Consider the following 12561-nt stretch of genomic DNA (forward strand, 5'->3'; position numbering starts at 1 on the left):
ATGTCTGAACTGACGCGCAAGTCACTCAGGAGAAAGCAGGGTGTATCTGAGTGTGCACGCATGTGCCTGCGTGTACCCCGTGCATGCATGTACGTGTCTGGGTGCGTATGGACAGAGACAGACAGGAGGAGGGGGAAGCAATGTCGCAACGTGCAGACATTCAAGGAATCTGGGCGCAGGGCAGACACTTCTTTGTATTCTTTCTGCAATTTTCCTGTTAAGTCTGAAGTAATTTCAAAATTAAAAGCGAAAAAATTTGAAGTGTTTTTCTGCTGAGAGTTAAGAAACACCTCTAGGTGTGGGAGGCACTGTTTTTCCTCCTTCTTCTTACGGCTGAGTGGCAGAAGGGCTCTTCTGGCTGATACTGAAATGGCCAGTACCATAAATCCAGAGATCCAGGCTTAAAATGATTTATATAGTAACAAGCTCTCTGCTTTTCCAATGCCAGCTTTTAAAAAATTATTTATTTTTATTTTTACTTGAAAAGCAGAGAGGCAGAAAGAGACACAGAGAGGGGCTTTCATCTATCTGCTGCTTCATTCCCCAAATGCTTGTAACAGCTGGCGCTGAGCTAGACCAAAGCCAGGAGCCCTGAGCACCATGTGAGCCTCCCACGTGGGAGGCAGGGACTCAAGTACTTGAGCCATTCTATGCTGCCTTCCAGGGTGTGCATTTCCAGGAAGCTGGATCGGAAGTGGAGGTGCTGGGATTTGAACCAGGCACTGTGGTATGGGATGCGGGCATCCCAAGAGGCAGCTTAGCTGCTATGCCACATGCCCTCTCCCAACACCAGCTTTTTAGCCTCACACGTCTGCACACTCATGCCACAGCTTCTGAAGTTCCACTGCAGCAGCTGTACCTAACAGATGACACTTTGGTGTGATTTTGTTTTGGAAGCCCAGGGGTCCGCTTATAAGCTTGGGAATAGTTGGATTACCTCTCTGCCTGGCTTTTGGAATTTCTGACACTGGATCAGATCGTGTTGAACCCAAATTATTACTTTTTTTTTTTGACAGGCAGAGTTAGACAGTGAGAGAGAGAGAGACAGAGAGGAAGGTCTTCCTTTACTGTTGGTTCACCCCCCAATGGCTGCTACGGCCGGCGCACCGCGCTGATCCGAAGGCAGGAGCCAGGTGCTTATCCTGGTCTCCCTTGTGGGTGCAGGGCCCAAGGACTTGGGCCATCCTCCACTGCACTCCTGGGCCACAGCAGAGAGCTGGACTGGAAGAGGAGCAACCGGGATAGAATCCGGTGCCCCAACAGGGACTTAGAACCTGGGGTGCCGGCACTGCAGGCAGAGGATTAGCCTAGTGAGCCATGGCGCTGGCCAACCAAATTATTACTTTTTATTAGGACATAGAGAAATCTAAGCCAGATGTACAGATTCTAAAAACAATTTTCCTCTCCCCCAAAGATGAGTGCTGATGCCATCACAGTCAGCTGACTCAGCACAAGTTCTTCTTTGTGCCTCCACCTTCATCTCCTATCCAAGAGATCTCTTAGTTTAAATATAGAGCTTTATACAACTACAGAAACCAAAGTTGAAGCCATAGAGTAAGTAAGAAAACCAGAGCCACATATTCACTCTACACCTGGCATTAAAAAAGATGACTTGGTTTGCATCGGTTGTCTTGGGTTTATAAACTTGGACAACCTCAGCCATCTTTGACTTTATACCATCATTACAATGAGCAGTCAATACTGGCAATTGATTGTGAACACTCCAATGGGCTGGGCTCTAAATGCTTTGCTTCATTCTCATCTCATCCTTGCTACAACTCCGCTATTCCTGCAAGCTACTAAGTGATACTTATTCGACAGAGGTGGAAACTTGAGGCTCAGAAACACCCAACAGCTTACTTAAGACCACACAGCAGCTTTCAATGACCATTTCTACTGCTTTTCAAGGGGAATGGCCCTTTAACTCCAAAGTTCAAGGCACCTGATAAACCAGTTTATTTCTCTCATCCAAAGATTCCAAAAGCTACATTCCTGGTTCTAAGCATTAGCTGCTTTGTAAGATGGAGGTTGTCTAGGTGGGGACGGCCATGCCAACCATCAACCAGGAGTATACACAGATGTTCAGGGCAATGGTGTTCAGTACAGCCCCACACTGCAAATGGCCCAGAGAGCAATTCCAATGGAACGGCTACATAGACCAATTCATATAATGGATACCAACATGGAATTCAGACAGTGGATCAACAGTACATTCCTGCTCCTGATGCATGCAATGGATGGACCTCAGAGTGACCAGCCCAGACTCATACAAGGGTGCTTCTTGGAACATTTCGTTTGCAAGTTGGTCAAAAGTAGGCAAAAAGAATGGAAGTCAGGAAGGCAGGTACCCAGGGGAGGGCCCTGATCACGGGAGGGCACAGAGGACAATTCCAAGGGCAATGCTGATGTCCAAGATCTGGGTCTGGTAGGGGCTACATGGTGTGTGCATATGTAGATACTTGACAGGCTGAGCTCTGAAGACTTACACACTTCAGGACATAATTTAAACCTCAGTGAACACATAAACATCAGGGGCACAGAAACAAGCTGAAGACCAAGCCTAGGGTTATTTATCTTGAACCCAGAGCAACCTTTTTTTTTTTTTTTTTTTAAAATAAGATTATTTATTTATTTAAAGTCAGGGTTACAAAGAGAGAGGGAGAGACAAATTCTCCATCCACTGGTTCACTCCCCAGATGGCCACAATAGCCAGCACTGGGCCAGGCCAAAGCCAGGGACCAGCAGCTTCCTCCAGGTCTTCCACAAGGGTGCAGGGGCCCAAGCACATGGCCATCTTCTGCTGCTTTCCACAGGCCCTTAGCAGGGTGCTGGATTGGGAGTGGAGCAGATGGGACATAAAACAGCTCCCAGATGGGATGCAGGTGTCACAGGCCATGGCTTTGGGCAACAAGCCACAAAAGCTTCCCTCTCCCCACGCAGGGCAACTTTTAACTCCAGAGTGAGCAGGAAGGAAGGAAGGAAAGGAAAGGGAAGAGGAAGAGGAAGGAAATATAATTATGTTCTTAGAATTGTATCTACGAACTACACTGGATCTCTTCTCTTTAACAACGTAGTAACATAGAGTTTAAAAAAAGGAAAAAAAGAATGCATCTGGTCACTTCTAAAAGTGCTGCACTGGTCCTGCGAGAGGATGCCAACAGCAAGCTCACTCCTGGCCAGCTGGGCCTGCTCCCTTGGTGCCAGGGAAGCGGGCTGGCCTTGGCACCGGGACCCCTCTCCTAGACATAAGCAGGGCTGTGGAAGTCTGTCGGGAGGGTTGAATCCTAGGACCAACTGCCTAAATTGGAAAAAAAATTGCTAAGGATAGATTTTTTTTTAGTACATTTTTTTAAAAAGACCATTTATTAGGGTGGACGTCATGGTTCAGCAAGATTAAGCTGCAGCTTGGAGACACCCGCATCTCACATCAGAGTGTCTGGTTCCAGGCCGAGATACTCTGTGTTTCTGCTCCAGCTGTACGTGCCTGGGAGGCAGAGGAAGATGGCCCAAGCACTTGGGTTCCTGCCACGCACATGGGAGACGTGAATGGAGTTCCTGGCTCCTGGCTTTGACCTGGCCCAGCCCCAGCTGCTGTGGGAATTAAGGGAGCGCAACAGTGATGGGAAGAGCTCTCTCTCTCTCTTGCGTTCTTTCAAAAACAAACAAACATTTAAAGAAGACCACTAATTTAAAAATAAGAAAAGTTGGTCTTTTTCAGGGTTTTATTCCTCCCCACTCCTATCAAAAGAATCTTTAATAAACATAAGGAATGGGGCAGCAAAGTCGAAAGGAAAAGATACACCTGCCAGCCGGCTGGTTCTCTCCAGCAGGAAAAGCAAGACCCTGCTCACAAAGTAAGAGGGAAACCCGACTGGAGGCACACGAGGAACAGAGTTAACTCTCAGAGTGCGGACGAGCTCAGACAAAGGAGAAACGGATGGGTCACATCTCAGCTAAATGACTGCCTTCTGTTGTTTTCTCTCTGGTTGCATTAATTCTAATGAACCAAAACCAAATCGCTCACGTTGCACGGACAATGACATTATTGGAGGCATTTAAATACACTGCCTCTTTCAGCTCCTCGGACAAACTGCAGGCACGGAAGCCCATCATTGCTGCACTGGATGGATGAGGCCCAAAGAGATTACTCTCATGCCGCTAGCATGGCGGGGAGTTGGACTCAAACCCCAGCAAGCTGTTTCCCAAGTCCCAGGAGTTACGTTAGCCGCATTCATCCCCAAGCAAGCACACAAAACAGACATCTGAGACCGTCCAAGGAAAATGAAGATGGTGGGTTGTATGTTTTTTTGAACATTCACTAATACCTTCTCTATATTTCTTTTTAAAAATATTTTTAAAAGGTTTTATTTATTTATTTGAGAGACACAGAGAGAGGTCTCCCATTCACTGGTTCCTTCCTCATTTGGCTGCAGTGGTTGGAGCTGTGCAGATCTGAAGCCAGGAGCTTTTTCTGGGTCTCCTATGCAGGTGCAGGGGTCCAAGGACTTGGGCCATCTTCCACTGCTTTCCTAGGCCATGGCAAAGAGTGGGATTGGAAGTGGAGCAGCCAGGACATGAACCTGCACTATATGGGATGCTGGCACTGCTTAGCCTAGTACACAACACAGCACCAGCCCCTCTGTATTTCTAATAACAAGGAGATACTAGACAATTGCTTGGACTACAGCATTTTCAATTTCAGGAACCAAACATGAGTTGTACTCTCTGAATGACCCCAGGTGGAGACAATTTTTTTTTTTTTAAACATTTATATGGAGCACATCAACTGGACTCAGAAACAGATCATGACAACCGTCCGGGCTCACCTAATGCAGGAACTCATAGAAGGTGTCCCACGGGTGGGCCTCTGGACAAGACGCAATTCCCTCCTGTCACTTGTGCAAGAATTAAGAATGGGAGGCAGACGCCTTCTCCCCCGGCCTGCACTCTGACCTGGAGCGAAGAGGCCATTGGTTGGCGAGTGGAGGTGGAAGCATCGCAAGACCTGAGAATGCACGGGCTCTTTTTGGTTCATGTTCTGCTTTACTCGCCGCTGGCCAGGGGAAGTGAGAGTCTGAGAGGCAGAGGCGAAGTTCGGGGTAGAAGGCGCTCCTCTTAGAAAGAGCCCTGGAGGTCGAGAGTCCCAGCAGCCAGCCTGGTGCCATCTTTCCAGGCAGCTCTGGCTAAGTCCCTTCCCCTCTCCTCGTCCATTGTGTGGGCTGCCAATGGAATCACTGTCTATGGGCTCTGCTCCACACAGAACTGTCGGCCTGAACCCAACTAGGATGGTGGTTGTTAAGACAATATGAATTAACAATCAACATTCTGGGGCTGGCGCTGTGGCATAGTGGGTAAGCTGCTACCTGCAGTGCCAGCATCCCATATGGGTGCCAGTTCAAGTCCTGGCTGCTCCACTTCTGATCCAGCTCTCTGCTATGGCCTGGGAAAGCAGAAGATGGCCCAAGTCCTTGGGCCTCTGCACCAGTGTGCAGACCCGGAAGAAGCTCCTGGCTCCTGGATTTGGATGGGTCTAGCTCCAGCAGTTGTGGCCATTTGGGGAGTGAACCAGCAGATGGAATCTTTGCATCTGTCTGTCTGTAACTGCCTCTCAAGCAAATAAATAAATCCTAAATGACAATAACAAAACAAAGACATAGGGGCTCATGTTTGATGACACCTGGAAACACGTAACCTCACACCCCATGAGTGCCGGCTGTGCACCTGACACCTGGACACATGTAATGTCATCAGTTGCCTCTGTTCCCTTTGAACAAAGTGGGGTGGGGTGGGGAGGGGGTACCTTTGAAAGGGGGCCCAGGTGTAATGACTCAGGCCACTCTCTCCTCTCAGTATGAACTGTGGTGTGATTAGGTTTGACATGGGAATGAAAAGAAGTTTGATAAATGAACGAAGAGCCCTCTGGCTTCCTGCTCATCCATCCCCCTACTCCCACCCTAGGCACTCATACTCCCCTGACTCTTTTCAGCTCCCCCATTCATAGGGACAAAGACAGAGGGTCTGAGCCTGGTCCCTGGGTTTCTCCTGCCTGGAAACTCTTAGTGCTTTGTCACGACCTCATTCAGTTCCCGCCTAACAGCCTGGAAACCTCAGATGAGCTGACCGACTTGGGCGGTCATGTATCCTTCTAAGCCGTGGGAACTGAGAGGGAGCCCTCATTCTATTTCAGAACACCCCACGCACAGTGGGCGTTGTAGTGCAGCGGTTAGAATGCCTACATCCCATATCAGAGCATCTGGTTTGAGCCCTGGTTACTCTGATCCACTTCCCTGCAAAGGCATTCTGGGAGGCAGCAGATGACAGCTCAAGAGCTTGGGTCCCTGCCACCCATGTGGGAGACTTGGATGGAGTTCTGAGCTCCTGGCTTCAGCATGGCCCAACCCTGGATGCTGCGGGCATGTGGGGAGTAAACTAGCATATGGAAGGTCTGTCTTTGTCTGTCTCTCTGTCACTCTACTTATATATAAATTATTTTTTTAAAAGATAATACAGGGGCTGGCATTGTGGCTAGTGGGTTAAGCTTCTGTCTGCAATGCCAGCATCTAATATGGGCACCTGTTCGAATCCCAGCTATTGCACTTCTGATCAAGCTCCCTGCTAAAGGCCTGGGAAGACAGTGGAAGATGGCCTAAGTAGTTGGGTCCCTGTCACCCATGTGAGAGACCCAGAGGAAGAAGCTTCTGGCTCTGTCCTGGTCCAGCCCTGGCCATTAAGGCCAGTTGGGAAGTGAACCAATGGATGGAAGATCTCTCTATCTCTCCTTCTCTCTCTCTGTAACTGTGCTTTTCAAATAAATAAAATCGATCTTAAAAAAACACAGCACACAGTAGGGGCCAAGAGAACACCCAAGCCCTTTGGTGCTTGGGATACCAAGGGTGGACTTGGTCCATCTCTGAGGGAGTTTCTGGTCTGCTGTCTGGGAAAGACCCAGGTCCCACTGCTGTGCCCGCTCTGTCCTCTCCACTTCAGGCTGCCCACAGTAATCCACACATGGGCAGCATCTGCTTTGGCTGGTGGCATGGGGGCTGGAGCTGTTTTTAAAGAGTTTCACTTTTGCCCTGTCTCGGGTCATCTTTCTAGAATGTTCTCCTCCTGAGGAAAGACTTTGTGGCTGATTCAGTCAAGGGCTCCCGTGCCTGCCTGGTGAACTGGTGAACCTATTTTGGGTGGACAGAACATAACCAATGCAATTCTGTTGCCCGTGAGTGCTTCTTGTGGTCTTCCATACATTTAAACCAATTTTTGAAAAATCACATAGGTATTCTTTTGACATGGCCACTTTTTCTCCTTTTTCTCTACCCCCGTTCTGTGTCCAGGGCCATTTCTGCCTGTCAGGTGACGGTGTTACCTGGTCCAGAACAGAAGCTGGGACCAAGGTTGGCACCAATGTTTGTCTCCAGCCACAGCTCTCAGGACGGCTTTTTATATAAAGGAAGGCAGATGACTCAGGGCTTGAGCCAAACAGAGAATTAAAAAGTTAAAAACAAACCACCCCAGATATTGAAACTTGAGTCAGACTTCAAACACTCATTCAAAAGAACGGATTTGAACCAAAGTAGTTGTGATTGTTTAACCTCTAGGAAATTACTTCAATTCCACCCCTTCCTTTTTCAAATTTTTAATTTTTAAAAAAATTTTTTTTGAAAGGCAGAGAGCCAGAGATAGTCAGAGACCTTTCGTTTCCTGGTTCACTCCCCAAATGCCTGCAAAAGCTGGGATTGGGCCGGGTTTGAAGCCAGGCGCCCAGGACTCAATCCAGGTCTCCCACGTGAGTGGGAGGGACTCAAGTCGTCATCTGTTGCCTCACAGGGTGCACAGTAGCAGGAGGCTGGAATCGAAGCCGAGCCTGAACTCAAACTCATGCTCTCCAATATGGGCTGCAGGCATCCCAAGCAGAATCTTAACCACTTCATCAAACACCTGCCATTTATGCTTGCCTACAAAGTGCTAGAACGGACAGTGACACCTGTACACGGGCAAAATGAGAGTGGTGAGAACTATTTGTTTCTTTTTCCCCTTTGGCTTTTCTCTGTGCAGCTGAAGAACCACTCTCTGAAGAGGAGAGACCAGCACCATCTCCATAAACTAGAGAGATCCATATTCATCCAGATGGTCATTTTCACCTAAGAATGCTCTAATTCTACGTGAGTTACACCAGGAAATATCTCCTCCTGCTTCCTTGATGGGTGCTCTGTAAATCTAGGCTTTCAGTGCGAATTCCTCTCTCCTTAGGAAGTTATAGGAAAAGAGGGCAGGACTAGAAGTTATAGGAAAAGAGGGCAGGACTAGATTAAAAAACAGAGAAACCCAACTGGCATTCCTGAAAAGCCCTACTGGCCTTGGTTGACACCGGATCAGAAAAAAAAAATTGATGCTTGTGATTCTGGGAAGGGCTTTCAAAGTGATTCCCTTGTATTCCTTCTAGGAAGTGAGCTCCAGTGGGAATGGATGCACAGCTGAGACGGAGGATCCAGGCTGAATGCAAGCTCCCCTAGGCACTAGCCCATCACCCCTTCATACTGAACTCTAGGCATCTTGGCCTGGGTTCCTGAATTTGCAAAGCACCAACACTATTCTAACAGACCAACGCATGAGTTAGTTCTGCGTCTCAAAGTTGTTGCCCCACTAACAGGCCTGTCCTACAAACGATGAGCCTTTCACGTAGGAAGATGTAAAACATTAGGCGAGGGGGCTAAGACCACGTTCTTGTCAGAGTCCTAACCTATTGAGCTGCACATCTTAGGGGACTGGCGTTCCGATAATCAGGGTCACCCCTCTCCTTCCCCTGGGGTCTGAGACGAGTTTCTCAGGCTGACCTCTCTCCACTCATCTTCCCTTGAATTTCCAAAGTCCAGCAGTCTTGCTGGACTTTCAACACGGAATGATGTTTTCACTGGTGAAGCCACAGGAGGAACTGCCTGCTGTAATGCAGAAGCTAAAAAGCTCAAAACCAAACAGCAAAAAAAGTGTGGCAATGCTCCTGCAGGGCCCGCTCACACCTGGGAGAGAGAGCTTTTGAAACTTGCCAGCACAGCTGCCTCAACACCAGGACCCCTTAACTGCTGATGAGAAGCCACAAATGCAGGCACTAGCAGCGGAGAGGAGGTTAGGAAAGCACGGGCTCTGGTCCCCCAGAAGTTCAAGTGCTGCACCTGCTGGTGTGGCCTTGAGACAAACTGGCTCTGTCTGGCTTGGCCATGCCTTCCTTCCTTCCCCCAGGGATGTGGATGCTTCTTTTGCAGGGTGACACCAGGAACCACTGACAGAGCTCGGGTGCGCTGCCTGTGTCACACTGGGGGCTCCACAGACATCAGCTTCCCTTCTCATCATGACCTGAGATTTTAAATTAAAAGTTGCATCCTCCTAGGGTATGGAATGTATCATTTTCAGTGTTTTTTTTTTTTTTTCTTTTTTTTTTTTTTTCCGTTGGGGGGATTGAAAATAAACCCTTAAGCTCTAAGTACCACATCCAAACTTCACTAGCCACAGGAGGAACTTGGGCCGGCACTGACGGCATCCACAGGGAAGTGAACGCCAAAGCCCTCGCTCCGGCTGGAGGCTGTTCCCTGTGGGCTGCCTTGGTGCTGCCCGCCACATAGTTCAGGCCTGACATCAGCGCCAGCCTGGCTCCCCACCGCCAGCCCCTGAAGCGGGCTTCCAGTGCAGGTTGAGAGACGGTCTCCCTGGGGTAGAGGCCATGGGGGAGTGTGTGGGGGTGCGGGGGTAGGGGTGCGGCGGGAGGAGGGGCAGCTAGTGAGGATGTCCTGCCTCCTCCCGATTTCCCAGGCCCAGCACAAGAGCGCATTCCTTTTAGCCACAGCCTCCAGCAACACCCCAGCTCTGACCACGCCCTGATCCACCAGGAAAACAAACAGGCCTTTGAGCCCTTTGTGAGAAACATCAAGAGGAAGAGAGAGAGTGCGCAAAGCCCACTCCGCTACACACATGGGTTACCGCTTTCAACACACGGCCCCCTCCCCTGCCCCGTCAGAAAGGGGACACTCGCAATTACTTTCTGAACTCCCTGGAAATGTCTGGCTGCTCTTGTGGCCGCTGCCGCCTAGTGAAATGCACTCACTGAAATTAACCTTTTAAAGTCAACCTTTTGTAACACACACACACACACACACACACACGTCAATGTGCTCACCTTAGGGGGGAAAAAAGACTGCCAAATTCCAATGAACTCACTGAAATTAACCTTTTAAAGTCAACCTTTTGTAACACACACACACACACACACACGTCAGTGTGCTCACCTTAGGGGGGAAAAAAAAAGACTGCCAAATTCCAATGTGCCTTGGCAAGCTACTTGTCAAAATAACGATGAACAATTGAGCCCTTAAATGAGATTAGGAAGTATTTCCCCTTGACTTTGGAGAACAAAACACCTTCCACGTGACCTCCAGCCTGAGTGGCTTATCTTGAAGGTGCACAGAGCAAACGTGTCTTTTCTGTGTTTTGGTGCCAGAACTCTGTGGGACACAGGCCAGCAGGGTGCCAAGCCCCCCTCCCCCGGACCCCTGCCTGTGAGGAACAAGGTGAGGGTGGGGGTTGTCCTGGGGGTCTCTGGCTGCCGGTGCTGTGCTGCTCCCTAAGCTGGAGCTTGCAGGCAGGTGTGTCCAGGGTAGAAACCTATCACGCGGTGGTGTATCTCAATAAAGAGCTCCCGTCCCAAGGAAAGCTGGGCAAAGCAGTCGCTGCCTCTCACAAGGCTGCAAAGATGCTTTTCTCCGACGCTCTCTGAAAACCCTCTGCAGAAGGAGAGCACACGCACAAGCAGCGACTCAGATGCTCCAATGGCTGGGCAGCACAAACTCTGCCCCGGAGGGAATCGCTCTGCATTGCCTAACAAAATCAATCAATCAGCCCGGCAAGCTTCTTCAAGCCAGGGGTATGTGGCAGCCACCTTAAGGAGCTCCTGACTCCATCCGAACTGGGCCAGGGGGTGGAGTTTGCTATTGTTTTGAACTTCACAATAAACTTCATCCAAAATAACCAGCATAGGGTGCACTGTCTGGCAAGGTCACGGTAAAAAAAAAAAAAAAAAAAATCCATGGGCACTTACCTATTTGGTCTTCGGGGATGAGGGACTCGATGGGGGGATCCAGCTCGGAGCTCTGGGACAGATAGTTCTTGACCTGTGTCATGAACTGCCGGATGGTCTGCAGCAGGTCCGTGCTGGACACGTGGCACTCCTTGTTTTCCTGCAGGAAGCTCACATAGTCCTGTACCAGGCACCCGAAGTAGGTGCACTTGTCCCGGGACAGCTCGGCGATCCGGCGCACCATCCGCTTCTCCGGGGTCAGGAAGGAGCTGAAGACCCCACTCATCTTCCGCAGCTGGGACTTGACAAGCTTGGGCAGCACGAAGGAGCTGTTCCTCTTCTTTTTGGACTTGATCGGGGGCGCCATGGTCTCCTGGTCACTCTCCCCTTCATAGTCCTCCAGGCTGCTGTTGGTGTCCGCCTCGTAGCCGAACAGCGGCATGCTCCGGTCGAACTCCAGCGAGTCAGAGGAGGAAGTGGAAATGCTCATGTCGCTCAGCCTCTGCCTGCCTCCATGGCACGGGGGCCGTGATTCAGAGCTGGGAGGCTGGGCCCTTGTGCAATCCCCCGGGGCGTCTGCAGGCGGGGCGCCACCTGGGCTGCCAGCTGTGTGCAGCAGCTCCAGCTCGGGGCTGCCGCCGGGGCCGGGCTGCCCGCCGCTCGGGCTCTTTGCGCTACCCTCTGCTTCCAAAAAAGAAGCCTGCTTCTTTAGCCGGGGTGGAGGGATGGGAGTTGGTTTCGTTCCAGGCGGAGCTACGTTCCCATGTTTGTTATGGTTGACTGTTTCTGGCATGCTCGGCTGGGTTGCAGTCCTGGACAGGCGAGGGCTTGTGTGGACACTATTAATAGTGGGTGGCGGGGGCCTGGGCGGGGGGGACCGAGACCGCTCCGTGCCATTGGCGTTGGGAGTCCTTGTGCTCGGCCGCTTCAGGCCTCCGCTGAGGTCCTGGCTGTGCACTTTCAAGAACAGGGGATTAATAAAACACAAGGCTCCGTTGGTCTGGCTGCACTCCAGCTCCGAAGGCGTCCTGGTTTTTATAGAATGTACTCCATTTATAAGGCAGAGCTGACGCGGGCAGCCACCGTCGGAAGAGGCAGGCCTATGGGGAGGTGGAGGGTTTGGGGGTTTGTTGTCAGCTGGAGAGCTCCAGAAATCTGAAAGTCATTATCAGTGAACACAGAATGTAAATACAGTACACTCGAGCTGTTCCGTCACAAATTACAAAGCACACACACAGAGGGGAGGCACAGGCGCGTGGGGCGGGCTGGTTTTTTTTTTTCTTTTTTTTTTTTCCCCTCCTCCTCCTTTTTGCTTTGACTGCCTCCTCTTCCTGGAAAGGGCAGCGAGGCTGCCAGGCCCAGCTGTGGGCTCACCTTCAGAGCCCTTGAGAAGTGGTTTGCCCCCAGGGGACAGCCGGCTCCTCCCAGCTTGGCCTTGGCGCAGGTATGTGGGAAGGAAAAGTGGAACTGGAACTGTTCACGGGATAAGCTGGGCT

At 50.3% G+C, this 12561-nt stretch overlaps 1 protein-coding gene across 8 annotated transcripts in view; it reads right to left on the minus strand.

Moving 5' to 3' along the window:
• The window catches only part of RIN2 (Ras and Rab interactor 2), a 238679-nt gene that overhangs the window by 17527 nt on the left and 208591 nt on the right, over nt 1-12561 (minus strand). For all 8 annotated transcript variants that reach the window (XM_062203799.1, XM_062203803.1, XM_062203800.1 and 5 more), the window contains one exon: nt 11087-12220. In XM_062203799.1, the coding sequence (XP_062059783.1) occupies nt 11087-12220 (1134 nt within the window). The remainder of the gene's footprint in view (nt 1-11086; nt 12221-12561) is intronic.

Source organism: Lepus europaeus, chromosome 10 (genome assembly GCF_033115175.1).
Source record: "Lepus europaeus isolate LE1 chromosome 10, mLepTim1.pri, whole genome shotgun sequence".
Classification (NCBI taxonomy): domain Eukaryota; kingdom Metazoa; phylum Chordata; class Mammalia; order Lagomorpha; family Leporidae; genus Lepus; species Lepus europaeus.